This window comes from Vulpes lagopus, chromosome X (genome assembly GCF_018345385.1).
Source record: "Vulpes lagopus strain Blue_001 chromosome X, ASM1834538v1, whole genome shotgun sequence".
Taxonomy (NCBI): domain Eukaryota; kingdom Metazoa; phylum Chordata; class Mammalia; order Carnivora; family Canidae; genus Vulpes; species Vulpes lagopus.
In genome coordinates, this window is record NC_054848.1 from 45,261,537 (window position 1) to 45,274,424 (window position 12,888).

Here is a 12,888-nt window from a genome sequence, read left to right on the forward strand (position 1 = left end):
ACAAATGGATAGTAAGTGGGGGCATGAATGAGAAAAAGGAGCCAGGGAGTAAATGAATGAGAAGTACCTATGCCACTGAAGGCATGAGAGGAAGGATGAGTGAATTCCCACCTGTGTCTTGTTTCAAACCCACCTCGATGACCTTCTGCCCTGCTATCCACCCATCTACAGTGCACACCGCAGTATTAACTTCTTTTAGATCACAAAAACAGACACACTTAGGTTAGTGATGGAAATTTATTGAAGCATTCACAGGGAAATAAGGAAGACAAAAACAGCTACACAGGCAGCCTCATGGAGGAACAGAAACTTGAAAATGGTTCATGATCCAAAGCAGCTCTAGAGCCTGGCTTATCTTGTCACCCCCTCAGCTGCAGGCATCTGTTGCTCCCTTCTCTATAGTGCTTCCCAAAATGGTGACTCAACTTCTTTCTGGATGTATTTATACTCCTCCTACTGCTACTTAGACTACCTTTTTTAAAAATGTTTCCCCCTGCTACCCTCCCTCGCTAGCACTTGGCCTTCAGGGGCCTCAGGGCTTCTTGGCCTCCTGGCTCCTGCAGCTTCCCGGCTTCTGGGGGCTTCGGTTCCAGTTAATCCAGGACTTCTCTGTGCTGTAGCTTCTGCTCGCCGCTTAATTCCTGCAGCCTCTTCGATTCCTGTTGCCTTGCTACCTTGTGGCTCTGACAAGTCTCAGTGCTTCTGCTCGTGATCTTGTCTGTTCAAGCCTTCTGCTGCTTCGTGGATCTCGTATTCATGGTTTTGTCTCGTGGTTTCTGTTCCTCGTGGCTCCTGCTACATTGTGGCTCCTATTGCTTCATGGCTTCTGTGTCCTTTTGGCCCATGGTTGTCTTGCTGCTTCATGGCTTCTGCTACCTGTGGCCCCATGTTCTCATGATATAAACGTCTCATGGTCCCTGAAGCTTTCTCCTAGCTTTTGCTGTTTAGCTTCTGGCACCCCTCATCCACCACCACTTCTGTCTTGCTAAGTTCTAATTAAAATCGTTCACTTCTGAATGCCTCACATCTGGCCTCCCTGGAGGCCATTTGACACAGGCCATCACTATGAGGTGGAACTTTTACAGCAGTCCACCTAATAGGCTATAGCCTAGAGACTGGCTGTCTTCGAGTCCGATACTATCCCAAACTAACCTCTTGTGGCCAGGATAGTGAGGTCACATGGTACAGAGCATGGCAACTCATGCTTAAGAAACCCCTTGGAAGGGACTGTGGGCATGGCAGGTTTGCTGAGGGTTTCCAGAAGGGGGCAGTGTAATTGGCCTATCCAGTACACTGACCTTCAAGGCAGACCTAAGTCCCACCTTCTCCCTGGCCGCCTCTGCCTGTCCTGATCTGTGATGGGAGAGATCAAGGCTCTAGTGGTGATGTGGAAAGGGAACTTAGGTTCCGGTTCTGGCTCTGACACTTTCTAGTAATGGGACCTTGGGCAAGCTCCTTCCCCTCCCAGGGCCTCAGGAGGGGGGTTGGACAAAGTCTGTAAGTTCCCTTACAGGTCTGACATCTGGGCATCTTGTTTTAGGTTACTTACTAAGGGATGGGAAGTCTTACCTGGGGAAGCCCTCAAAAACATCTCTTGAGGTAGGAAAGAGGGAGTCAGAGTCCTGGCTTGGAAGAGCCTCACTGCATACAGGAGGTGCTTAGCCAAGATTTATTGAACTGGATGAATGAATCAATGGCTGGGGGGTGAGGTGGGAGTGGGAAGGTGGGGGTGGAGGGGGAGGGGACCACACAGCACACAGAATGCTTAACTAACTTGAGGGAGGAATTCCAGTGGCTGAGGCTGGAAGGAGATTCTGACTTAGAGGAATAAGGAAAGAGAATGACTGGGATAGGGGAGGAATCTGGGCTACTAATGGGCATACATTCTATCCTCAGTCACCCTCCACATCCAGTAATCCTCAGGCATCAAGTCTGGCTCACACTTTTATTGCCTCTGATCCATTCCCACTGCCCTTGCCCTTGAGTAGGCCTCCTAGGCTTTTCAACAGTTTCCAAACTCATCCCACTGTCTCCATTCTCTGTCACAAATGCATTCATTCACACATTCACTCATGCAAAAACTATTTATTGGGTGCCTGTTTGGGGTCAGGCACTGTGCTTTTTGCTGGGGATATGCCAGTAGCAAGATAACCCCAGACCCATACCTGTGGTGCTTTCAGCTTATTCAGAAACAAAACAAGCAAACACAGTGTGAGAAATTGAGCCAACAGGGAAACTCCAGGCATGGATCAGCATACAGCATGCACATTTAACCTAATCCATTCTATAGTGGCTTGCTAGAAAGAGGTTTATAAAATTCGCATCCGATTCAGGGTCTCCCCTACTTAAAACCATTCCATGGCTCCCACGCTGCCTTCAGGCCACAGTTCCCAAACCTGGCTGTACCCTAGAGTCATGTGCTAGTTTTTCTAAGCACTCAAGATCCCGAGGGCTCACCCCAGTTACAGAAATTGAACTTTCAGAGGCCGGGGCCTGGGATGTTCCATGTGGTTCTAATGCAGTCAGTTTGGGAGCCACGCTGTCCCATGAGGTAGATTTGAACTCTGTCAAATCTTACTTCAGGATTTCTAAACTGTCTTGCTGCTTCTTGCCTCCAGGTCTTTGGGCATAAATGTCCCTACTACCTGGAAATTCCTTCCACTTCAACTGGGCAATTCCTACCAGTCTCTCAAGATCAGCTCAGGTGTCACCTCTGGGACTAGAGGATGCCTTCCCTGAACCTCTACATAGGCTACTGGCCCTCCCTTTTCCATGCTCCGGGCAGAGTGCTAGCATACTGTATGGTTAGCAGCTGTTCTATGAGTTGCCTCCCCCAACTATTGAGCTCCTCAAAGGCAGGGTAAAGATTAGACACATGTTTATGTTCCTGGTGGGCAACACAGCAATTCCCAGTGAAATGCCCAGTTAAAGGTAAACATGGTCATGGAGTACTCTTCAACTCCCTAGACCAAGGCTACTAGGTCCAGGGTATAAGGGAGTCAACGTAGTATCCTCTCAAAAGCCCTAGGGATGTTATTTGGATCCAGACACACTGTGGTGTCAGCTCTCATTTGAACACAGCCTTCACTAAGCTCGTGTTGCTTTACAATGACAGGAGGCAGTGTGGCACAGTGGGAAAGCACTGGGCAAGCACAGAGATCCCTCCTGGTTGCAGTCTAGGTTCTGCCAACGAACCAACTGGGACCTAGGACAAAGCCTCACCTCTCTGATCCTTAGGACCTAAGTCCTCTGGAACACTTGTGTCCCTATAGGCCAGGGCTTTAGTCCAAGGCATCTCATCTAATTCTTTCCACCCTGTGAGGTAAGAATTTGTTATCCAGATTATTATCCATACCTACTGAATTAGATTTCCAGGGGCGGGACCAGAGCAAGGAGCTCCACACCCTTTGGATGTGGGGGTGCAGCAGGAACAGCTGCTTTGCATTATAAGCCCTTCTGTACTATTTTACTTTCTAACCAGTGTATATATTGCTTTGATTTTTAAAAAAGGAAAAAGTTACACAAGTGATTCTGGTGCACAGCCAAGACTGATAACCACCCTCACAGTAGAGAAAGCACAATACCAAATTGGGGGCCTGGGTTCAAATTCTTACTGTTATCTGGTAGCTGGGTCACTTCACCTTCCTAGGCCTCAGTTTCCTCCTCTATAAAGTGGGGAGAATAGCAATTGCTACCTTGAGAGGTCTATAATGATCTAGGTGCCAGCCAAATCACTTCAAACTTCCTCTTCCCTATACTGCCACAGAGTAGGGCACGTATTACCTCCCTTTCTAGGTGAGGAAACTGAGATTCACGGAGGTGAGGTAATGAGCTCAAGTTTCTACAGCTAGGATTTGAACCAGGGTGACTCCCAAATTGTGCTCTTTCAGATATGCCAGTATTTCCCATACTACAGCACATGTACCACTGGTGGTATATGACTTCTTTGGTTGAACACAGACAAATTTATTTTGAGTTATGCCTTTTAATATGTATTAGAAAAATACATAATTAGCACATCAGACCCATGGTTTCACGGATATCACTACTTAGGATGAAACCGAAGTAGATAACAATGTTATACCTAAGACAACCTAAAAAAAAATACTGAGTAAATAGTACAGGAGGGCAATTTGGAAGTATCTATTCAAAACAAAAATATAAATAGTCTATGACTCTGCAATTCAACTTCTAGGAAGCAACCCTAGGTAAACTCATATGCACATGTGCGCGCACGCATACACACACAAGCACGCGCGCACACACACACACAAATGTTCCTGTGTAGTATTTTATAATAGCAAAAAGAGAAAACAGTCTTATCTAGCTATCACAAAAGAAATGAGTATGATGTGGTACAGTCATATGATGGCACTCCATACAGCAATTATAAAAGCTGAATTCAATCTACATTTAGCCCAAACAACATGCATAGATCTCAAGAACACCATTAAACGAAGAAAGCAAACTGCAGAATGACTCAATATACCATTTGTATTAAATACACAATAATATTTTCAATGAACTCATGTCAAAGTCTTAAAACTGTCTAGATGGATGTACAACAAACAACAGCAGTTTAGAGGGGGCCGGGCAATGGTATCCAAACAAGGCTAGTTTACTTATAAATCTCATGTCTTAAGAGAATGGATTCATGCATTACTTGAGTAGTTTAGAACGGCTTTACCTTTTAAAAAACAAGAATGTGATATACAATCAGGACAAGGTGATGGTTTGACAGTGTATGTGAACGAGCAAAGGCTGACCTCATGGCAGCAAGCTGTGCTGCCCCTGCACAGTCCCTGCAGCTGACACAGTTCCCAGAAGGAACCTGACACACATTCGGCCGGGATGTGGCCCAGGCTACCTCTCCCCTATTTCCTCACGACCCGGGTTGGGGCCCAGGCACCTGGTTACCATACATGATTGAAGCTTTAGGCTTCCTAGGCCCTTCACTTATCAGGCAAACACCATTGGTGCCCTGGAACTTTTTCAATAACCAGAGCATTTAGTGTTTCCCAGATCTGGAGGCTCCTTCTGTCCCCAACAACTGGGATCAGAGCCCTCAGGGGTCTAGGTATGTGAAAGCTTGTATTCTGAGGGGTCGGCACCTAGTGGGCTCCAAGCAGGGATAAGGCCCCCAGTGAGGAGCTTGACATCATTAAATCCTATGAGGTAGGTAATATTGTTAGCCCCATTTTACAGATGAGGAAACTGAGGCACAGAAAGGTCAAATGATTTGCCCAACATCAAACTAGTTAAGTGATTTTTTTTAAAAAAAGGACTAGAACCCACAAATGTCTGTCCCCAGAGCCCAGGCTCCACTCCTAGTGTCCAACTAAATCCTATCAACTTGTCAAGGTTCAGCTCAAATGTGACCCTTCTCCAGGAAGCCTGGAGGTGATCGTCCTCTTCTCAAATTCAAAGCACCTATAAATATGATTCAGCTGACCATGGGAAATCATGAACCCACTGCATCTCCTGAGTAGGACAGTAGAGATCATGTCTGATTCAGCTCAGTATTTCTAGAATAGAGCCTGACAAACAGAGGGTGCTCAATATATGTCTGATGAATACACAAATGAATGAAAACACACAAGTGAATGAAGGCAATTCCATATGACTGATTCCTATGAGGTCCTGAACACCTGTGCCCAGCTCTGGGGTGCTGTCATACTAAGCTCTCTTAGAATCAAATGCAGCCTAGGCTCCTTCTAAAATGGGTCTCCAATATCTTTATTATTTTGCAAACACACCCATATGCACACAGACACATATATACACACATACATACCCACACACAAGCAAGATGCAAAAGGCCCAAGGGACCCATGATTATGGGTGAAGAGGGAAGGTTTGGGAGAGGGGAAGGTGGGAAATGGACAGATGGCCCTGTTCAGCTCAGTTCAGCTCAGCACCTCCTTCCAAAGGCCAGGATGCTCCCTGAAGCTCAGGAATTTTTGCTCCAGACCTAACATCACCTCTGTTCCTCTTCATGCTTGACAGCAGTGCCTAAATCCCATGACTATACCAAACAGGGACAGGAGGTAGGGGAAGGCTGGGAACCAAATATCCAGAGAGTGGGAGAGGGGCAGCTTAGGGATCCAGACAGGGCAGGAGGGCAGAACTACTGCTACTGCTCATTGGGGTTGGGGTTGGCATCTGGGTACTTGGTGAGGTCGAAGGTCAGGACTTTGCTGATCACACAGTCCCCTTGCTGAAGGAGGAGGGAGAAAAAGAAAAATGAAATTGTAAGGAGAGAATTGGGGGGGGTCTAGCACCCCAGGACTGGGGGGCCTCAAACCCTCCTCCCTACATACCTGCCCAAAGCCCAGGCAATGGTTCTCTCTGGGTGTGAGAGGATGTGCTCGGTCCCATGTGCCTTCTCTCCCTGCCTACCTCTGCATTCTCCTTTTCTCTGCCGTCTGGCTGCCTCTGCCTGGCCTTTCCACCTGTCCCCAGACGCAATAGCCCTGCCCAACTGGGCTGGCTAAGCCTCTAAGGCAGGGCTCCAACAAGCCCAGATAGCTGTTTAGGACCTGAATCCCTATGCTCCCCCACCCCCGTGGCCCTCCACTGCAGCCTTCCCTTCCTGCCCTGGGGAGTCAGGCAGGGAGTGGGGCTGGCTCCTGAGCCAGGCCCGCCCTACCTCGGGGTAGACTCCAATGAGGCTCTCAGCCTTGGTGTAGAACTCCTCCTTGAGAGAGATGACGATGGCCTGGAAGTTGCAAGTCGACTGCTCCTTGATGTAATTTGCCACCTGTGGGAGGGGCCGCCAGGCACTTAGCAGGGCTGAAGCCCTAACACTCCCTTGTGTTTTCCAGTCAGAACCAGAGTCAGAGGGGTGGGGAAAGGGGTGGAGGGTAGGGGGGAAGAGAGGCTAAGAGGCCACTGATTAGCACGGCGTGAATGAATGACCCTGAGCCCAGCCTCCCGGGCACAGAGAGCAGGCAGCAGGAACGGCTAGAGCACACTCAGGAGTTGCTCCCTGAAACCCAGCCCCAACCTAGGGGCTTCCCTCCCGGGCCCCACTTTCCATGCACCCACCTTGCCAATGTTGGTGTTATCCAGGGCAGCATCGATCTCATCCAGGACGAAGAAGGGGGCTGGCTTGTAGCTGGGAGGGAACCAGTAGGTGAGCTGACACTGATGGGGGCAGTGGTGGGGCAGGGTAGCCCCAGGGCCCATCACACAAGCCAGCATCCCCCTCCACTTCTTCAGAGACTAAAGATACCCAGGTCTTAATGTTGCCTGAGCCCCCTAAAGGCCAGTTTACCAATTGAACCCTCCTCTGCATCCAACCTTGTGCTCCAGGATCCTTCAGAACCAGGAGAAGACACAGTTTTCTCCAGAGCTTCCAGACCAGCTAGGGAGATAAAGCTGTCCTGGCTCTGAACACACTGTCCAACCTACCTGGAGGTCTATCCCACCCACCTGCACCATGCTGTTGTGGCTCCCTGCCCCTTTGCACATACGGCACCCTCTGCCTGGCACGACCACCCCCCCACCCGCCCCCAGTGTCTCAGCTCACTTCTACTCATCCTTTGCATTTCCTACTCAAGTGTTACCTGTCCTTCAAAGCCTTCCCTGGCCACCCACACCCTCCCTCAGACTGGGTTAGATGTTCCTCCTCCATGCATCCACAGCACACGCACTCACCCGGTTATAACACTTAGCTCACTATTTACACATCTGGCCTTCACTAGACCATAAGCTCCTCAAGGACAGAGACCATGTCTGACTCATCTGTGTCCCTAATCCCCTAACAGTCTGGTATAAAGCAGCCCTCAAGAAATGCTTGCTGAATGACGCTGTATAATCAATCAAGTATTAAGTTGTGGGGGTCAGATTCAAGTACTACTGGCATTCAGGAGGGGGAGGTCAGGGTATGCCACAGTTGGTCAAAGCAAGCTTCCTAGAGGAACAGGAGGAGGAAAATGAGATGTGAAGGCATGGTAGGTGATGGTCAAGCTAGATTTGCACAGAAAGGACTAATTAGCCAGCAACCATGTAAGCAAAAGCCTGGTGGTGGGACTGAGGACATGCAGGGGCCAGCGAGGGCATGCTGAATGGATGGGAAAGACAGGTCCAGGAAACCAAGGCCAGATGTGCTGTAGTAAGTAGGGAAATAGGGACGTAATCCAGATTCCACCAGAACATCTTCACCTCTGCAGATCTCTGCATGTCCTTGGACCCCAGAGCCTCTGGTGGCCTCAGTTCAGTCTCTCCACCAACTGCCCTGGGAGAAGCAGCCTTACCTGTGGATGGCAAAGAGCAAAGCCAGAGCCGCCACTGTTTTCTCCCCCCCTGACAAGTTGTCCATAGGCCGGAAGCGTTTGCCAGGAGCCACACAGTTGTAGTTGATGCCATCTAGGTAGGGCTCCTCAGGGTTCTCAGGGCCCAGGAATGCCTAGGGAAAAGGCAGATAGGTCAGAATCTGGGTCTGGATCTAGAGGAGGAGAGGGATAGGAAGCCTAAAGGAAAGGGCAACATGATGGTGGGGATTGGCTGGGTAAGGGATTCTGGCTTACCTGGGCACTGCTGTTGCGGGATAGGGCCTTGTAGATCTCATCAATGTTGGTGGCCACAGATTCAAAGCAAGCATTAAAGCGGTCAAAACGCTCCTTCTTGATCTGTTCGAATGCCTGCTTGGCTTTCTTGGCTCGCTTTCGGGCTGCCTCAAACTCTGCCACGAGGGAAAGACAGGTGACTCCTCAGTGCCCAGGTTCCGCCAAGGCTGAGGACCATACCCTGGCAAGAATGGCCTGTAAATGACAATCCACAGAGCAAGGAATATCCCAAAGGGAGAGGGACATCTGGGGAGGGCCCCAGGAAAATGGCCCCATGACTGCTCATGACCACTGGGCTGGTCACTAGTACAAAAGAAGAAATTTGGGCTTGGAGCCACAGAAACATGAATTCTACCCTGGGCTCAACCAACAACTAGCTGTGCATCCTTGGGCAGGCCATTCACCCTCTCTGAATCTCAGCAGTATTCGACTCTATAAAAAACAGGTGTGATAACTGACCCCTACTCTTTAGGGCTCTTGGTAGTTTCAAGAAAGCATGTAAAAACAGGAGCTGTTGTGATGTGTAACAATCCCTTGCTTCATAACTCCAGCCTTCTGTCTTCACCTTAGACCCAAGTAAAAGGGAAAAATCTTACCATCTGAGGTCTCCTGGAACTTGTCTCGGACACTTTCCAGCTTTTCCATGGCTTTCATGTTAGGGGCAGCAATACGTTGGAGTACACTCTGCTGCTCATTCAGCTTCTGCTGCAGTGTATTCATCTCCTGTTTGATCTCCTCCTCAGCCTGGGCATCCTGTAAACCCCAGGCCCAATGACATCAAGAAGGGACAGGCCCCCGAGCCTAGACCCCCACAAGAGATGCTCTACCAAGCAGGGCCTGAGCATTTGCTCCCATGCAGAAGGCAGGTTCTTCCTTAGCTTGGTTCTGTCCACCAGGTCCCACCTCCAGTAAGCATTCCCACCACCCCTGGAAATTACAGACTGACACCACTTTCTCATCTCTAGCCCTACCCCCAGGCCCTGTCAATCTCTCTGTCTCTCAGGAGGAGCAGCTGATGGTGCCCCTCTCTGGCTCTCAGCCCAGGCCATGAGCCAGCACCATCCCAGGGTGACCTAAAGGCCCCCACACAGGCTGGTCTGGACTCTGCCTACAGCGCCATAATGAATAAGGCAACTCACGTTTTCTGCTCAGATCACCACATCTGAGCAAATTCCATTTGAGTTTGGTTTCAGGTCTATGGATATTACAATACATGTCCGGGCTTGTGCCTTTCTGCCACTTTTAGTCAATAAATATTTACTGAATGCCTTCCAAATGCCAGGCATTGGGGCCCTCATATCCTGCGAGCCATGGTTCCTGTGCTCACAGAGCTCATAGACTAAGAGGAAGGCATATACATAAATAATCAGAACACTGTACACTGAATACCAAAACAATGATAAATAAATGGTGTTGGGTGAGCACAGAAGAAGGGCACCTAACTCAGACCTGGGCTATGGAAGGCTCCCAGGAATATGTTTCAGCTCAGGCTTATAGGATGAGTAGTGAGGACAGAGAGAAGGAACTGTCTATGCAGAGAGGAGTATTACACGCAAAATCAAGGATTTGCTCATGGTCCATTCAAGGAAATCAAAGCAATTCCAAAGAGCAATCGATTTTAATATATTTCAAAGCCAAAAAAAGGGGGGCAATTCAGTATGGCAATAATAGCACTTATGTGTGTGCACGTGCACATGCTGGGGGAAGAGGTAAGGCTGGAAACATGTGCAGAAGCCCAATGATAAACAGCCTTTCAAGTCTCGTAAGAGGTTTGGATTTTATCCCAAGGGCAATGAGGTACCATTGAATGACTTCAAGCATAGGAAGGACATGAATATGCACAAATGTATACATAAATATTTACATCTTAGAAAAGCCCTTCTACAAATCTCTATATACTGCTATGAAGTGATCTCTTGGATATGTTGTAAGTGAAATGAAAGCTACACAACAGAATGTTATTTTTTTTTTATCTAAGAGAAGGAATATGAGTATATTTATAGACAAATATATTTTTATTTTTAAAATACAACAAAAGGATAATCCAAAAACGAATTAAAATGATTACACATTGAGTAAGGGAGGCGGAGGGGACACGAAAGCAAGCAAAACATCTCTTCATGTACCTTGTATTATACTTTTGGTTTTATAACCAATGGAGATTTTACAGAATTATAAAAAAAATAAATAAATCAAAATGTGAAAAACACAGGGCAAAAAAATTGTTGGAAATAAAATATTCACAAAATACCAAAGAATCACCCTAAAGATTACTTATTACTTGCAAAGGTAATAAATCTGGCAATTGATACCTTAAATGAGGATCAAACTTAACATCATGAGTAGCAGAACATCCTCACATTACATACCTCCTGGCATGATCCAAAAGACAGTACACAGCATCACCAATGAAATGTTCTGGCCAAAAAATTACTTAACCCAAATCCATCAAGCCTGAGACTATATCAAACTTCCAGATTTATAGGAAACAGAGTAGGTAGAACAAATTAAGCAATAACGAAAAGAAACAAATATATCCATAACATATCCACCATTCAAGACAGCACGTAGACTCTTCAAAAGATCAGTGTCATGAAAAAGGTGAGGGGCTGCTCCACATTAAAAGAAACTAAAAAAACACCCAAAAGCAATACATAAATCTTGACTGGATTATAGTTTAATAAAACAATTATAAAAATGATTTTAGGACAAGGAAATGTGAGTGTGGACAGGATAGTCAATATGAAATTATTATTAATTTTCTCAGGTGTAATATGGAATTGCGGTTATGGAACAGAATGCCTTGTTCTTAGCATCCTAAGTATTTAGAGTTGAAGTCTGCAGCTTCCTTTACATGGTTCAGCAAAAACAAAAAATGTGTAGTGTGGAGGGAGGGAATCAAGAGAGATGAATAGAGGGGGAAAAAAACCTGGAAAAATATTTATTGGTGAATCTAAGGTGAAAGGCAAATGGGTGTTTACTGTTCTTTCAATTTTTCTGTAGGTTTGAAATTTTTCAAAATAAAGTTGAAAAAAATAAATCAAAATGCAAATTAAGCAACCCTCTTAAAAATGGAAAACTAAACAAAGAAACATGACAATAGATTAATAAGCTAGTTAAACACTAAGAGAATTCTTTCAAGTTACTTTAAAATAGAGGAACATGGCCATACATGCTCAATAAGCTATTAGCTTAACAGCAGAAAGGACCTCAAGGAAATCTTCAATAGCATTCAATAATCAAATTGTTACTAATAACACCTCATTGTGATTTTCTTTTTTTTTTTTTTTTAAGATTTTATGAGAGAGAGAGAGAGAGAGAGAGAGAGAGAGAGAGAGGCAGAGGGAGAAGCAGGCTCCATACAGGGAGCCTGACGTGGGACTCGATCCTGGGTCTCCAGGATCACTCCCTGGGCCAAAGGCAGGTGCTAAACCGCTGAGCCACTCAGGGATCCCTCATTGTGATTTTCAAACTATTATACGTGGAATAGGATAAATATATTATTATGTTAGTGTTGTTAGGAACCAAGATTTTCAGCAAGAATAATCGGGGAGACTCAAACATAAAATCAATGATGTTAAACTGTGAAAATTATAATTTTAATTGAAGTATCAAATGAGCTCACAACACATTTTTCCTTCAAAATAAAAAACGCCTCTTGTAGCCCAGTCTACTGAAACATTCTAGAAGCCCTGAGCAACCCAGCAGTCATGAGCACTCCGATTTTCAGATGGTAGTCACTAAGCAGTATTTCCCACTACAAGTTAGAGCTTCTCAGAGAGAAATGGCTAATGCTAGATCTTGGGAAATGTAAAGGATGAGCCTGGACATACCAGAAAGCAGGGAAAACATAAGACTATAAGAGTTGTGTCAAAATGATTCACCAGCCAACTTGAATGGATTCCCCACTGGCCAAAGATGCAAACAACTTGATCAACAAGAATAACAACCACAACAAAATCCAACATATCTAATATGTTTAAGTCCTTAAGTGCAAAATGATACAAAGAAAAACTCAGTGAACAAATCTTGAGAAAGTCAGAGAACCAACTCATTTTTTTTTAATCAACTAGTAAGTAAAAGAATACATTCTGCTTTTACTATACAAACTGTACCTCAGGGTAACCAAATAACTGATAGGAGGAAATCTCTCTTTACAGTATTCCAGCTAATAAAGAGAAAATGATTTCATTTTGCAACCACAGACAAATTAATGAATCTAGGCAATAACCACCACAGCTGCAAACCACACAAAAAGAACTACAACCAGATATTACCAACCTCCTGATGGATGTTAACAATGTCACTTAGGAGGTAG

General features: G+C 46.1%; 1 protein-coding gene across 1 annotated transcript in view; it reads right to left on the minus strand.

The window, feature by feature from the left end:
* Positions 1–218: 218 nt before the first annotated feature.
* SMC1A (structural maintenance of chromosomes 1A) overlaps positions 219–12,888 on the minus strand; it is a 44,343-nt gene continuing 31,673 nt past the window's right edge. Inside the window, exons 20-25 of the mRNA XM_041740065.1 lie at positions 9,167–9,323; positions 8,532–8,686; positions 8,259–8,410; positions 7,048–7,117; positions 6,650–6,760; positions 219–6,217 (exon numbers count right to left, since the gene is read on the minus strand). Coding sequence (XP_041595999.1) covers positions 6,134–6,217; positions 6,650–6,760; positions 7,048–7,117; positions 8,259–8,410; positions 8,532–8,686; positions 9,167–9,323 — 729 coding nt within the window. The 3' untranslated portion in view covers positions 219–6,133. The remainder of the gene's footprint in view (positions 6,218–6,649; positions 6,761–7,047; positions 7,118–8,258; positions 8,411–8,531; positions 8,687–9,166; positions 9,324–12,888) is intronic.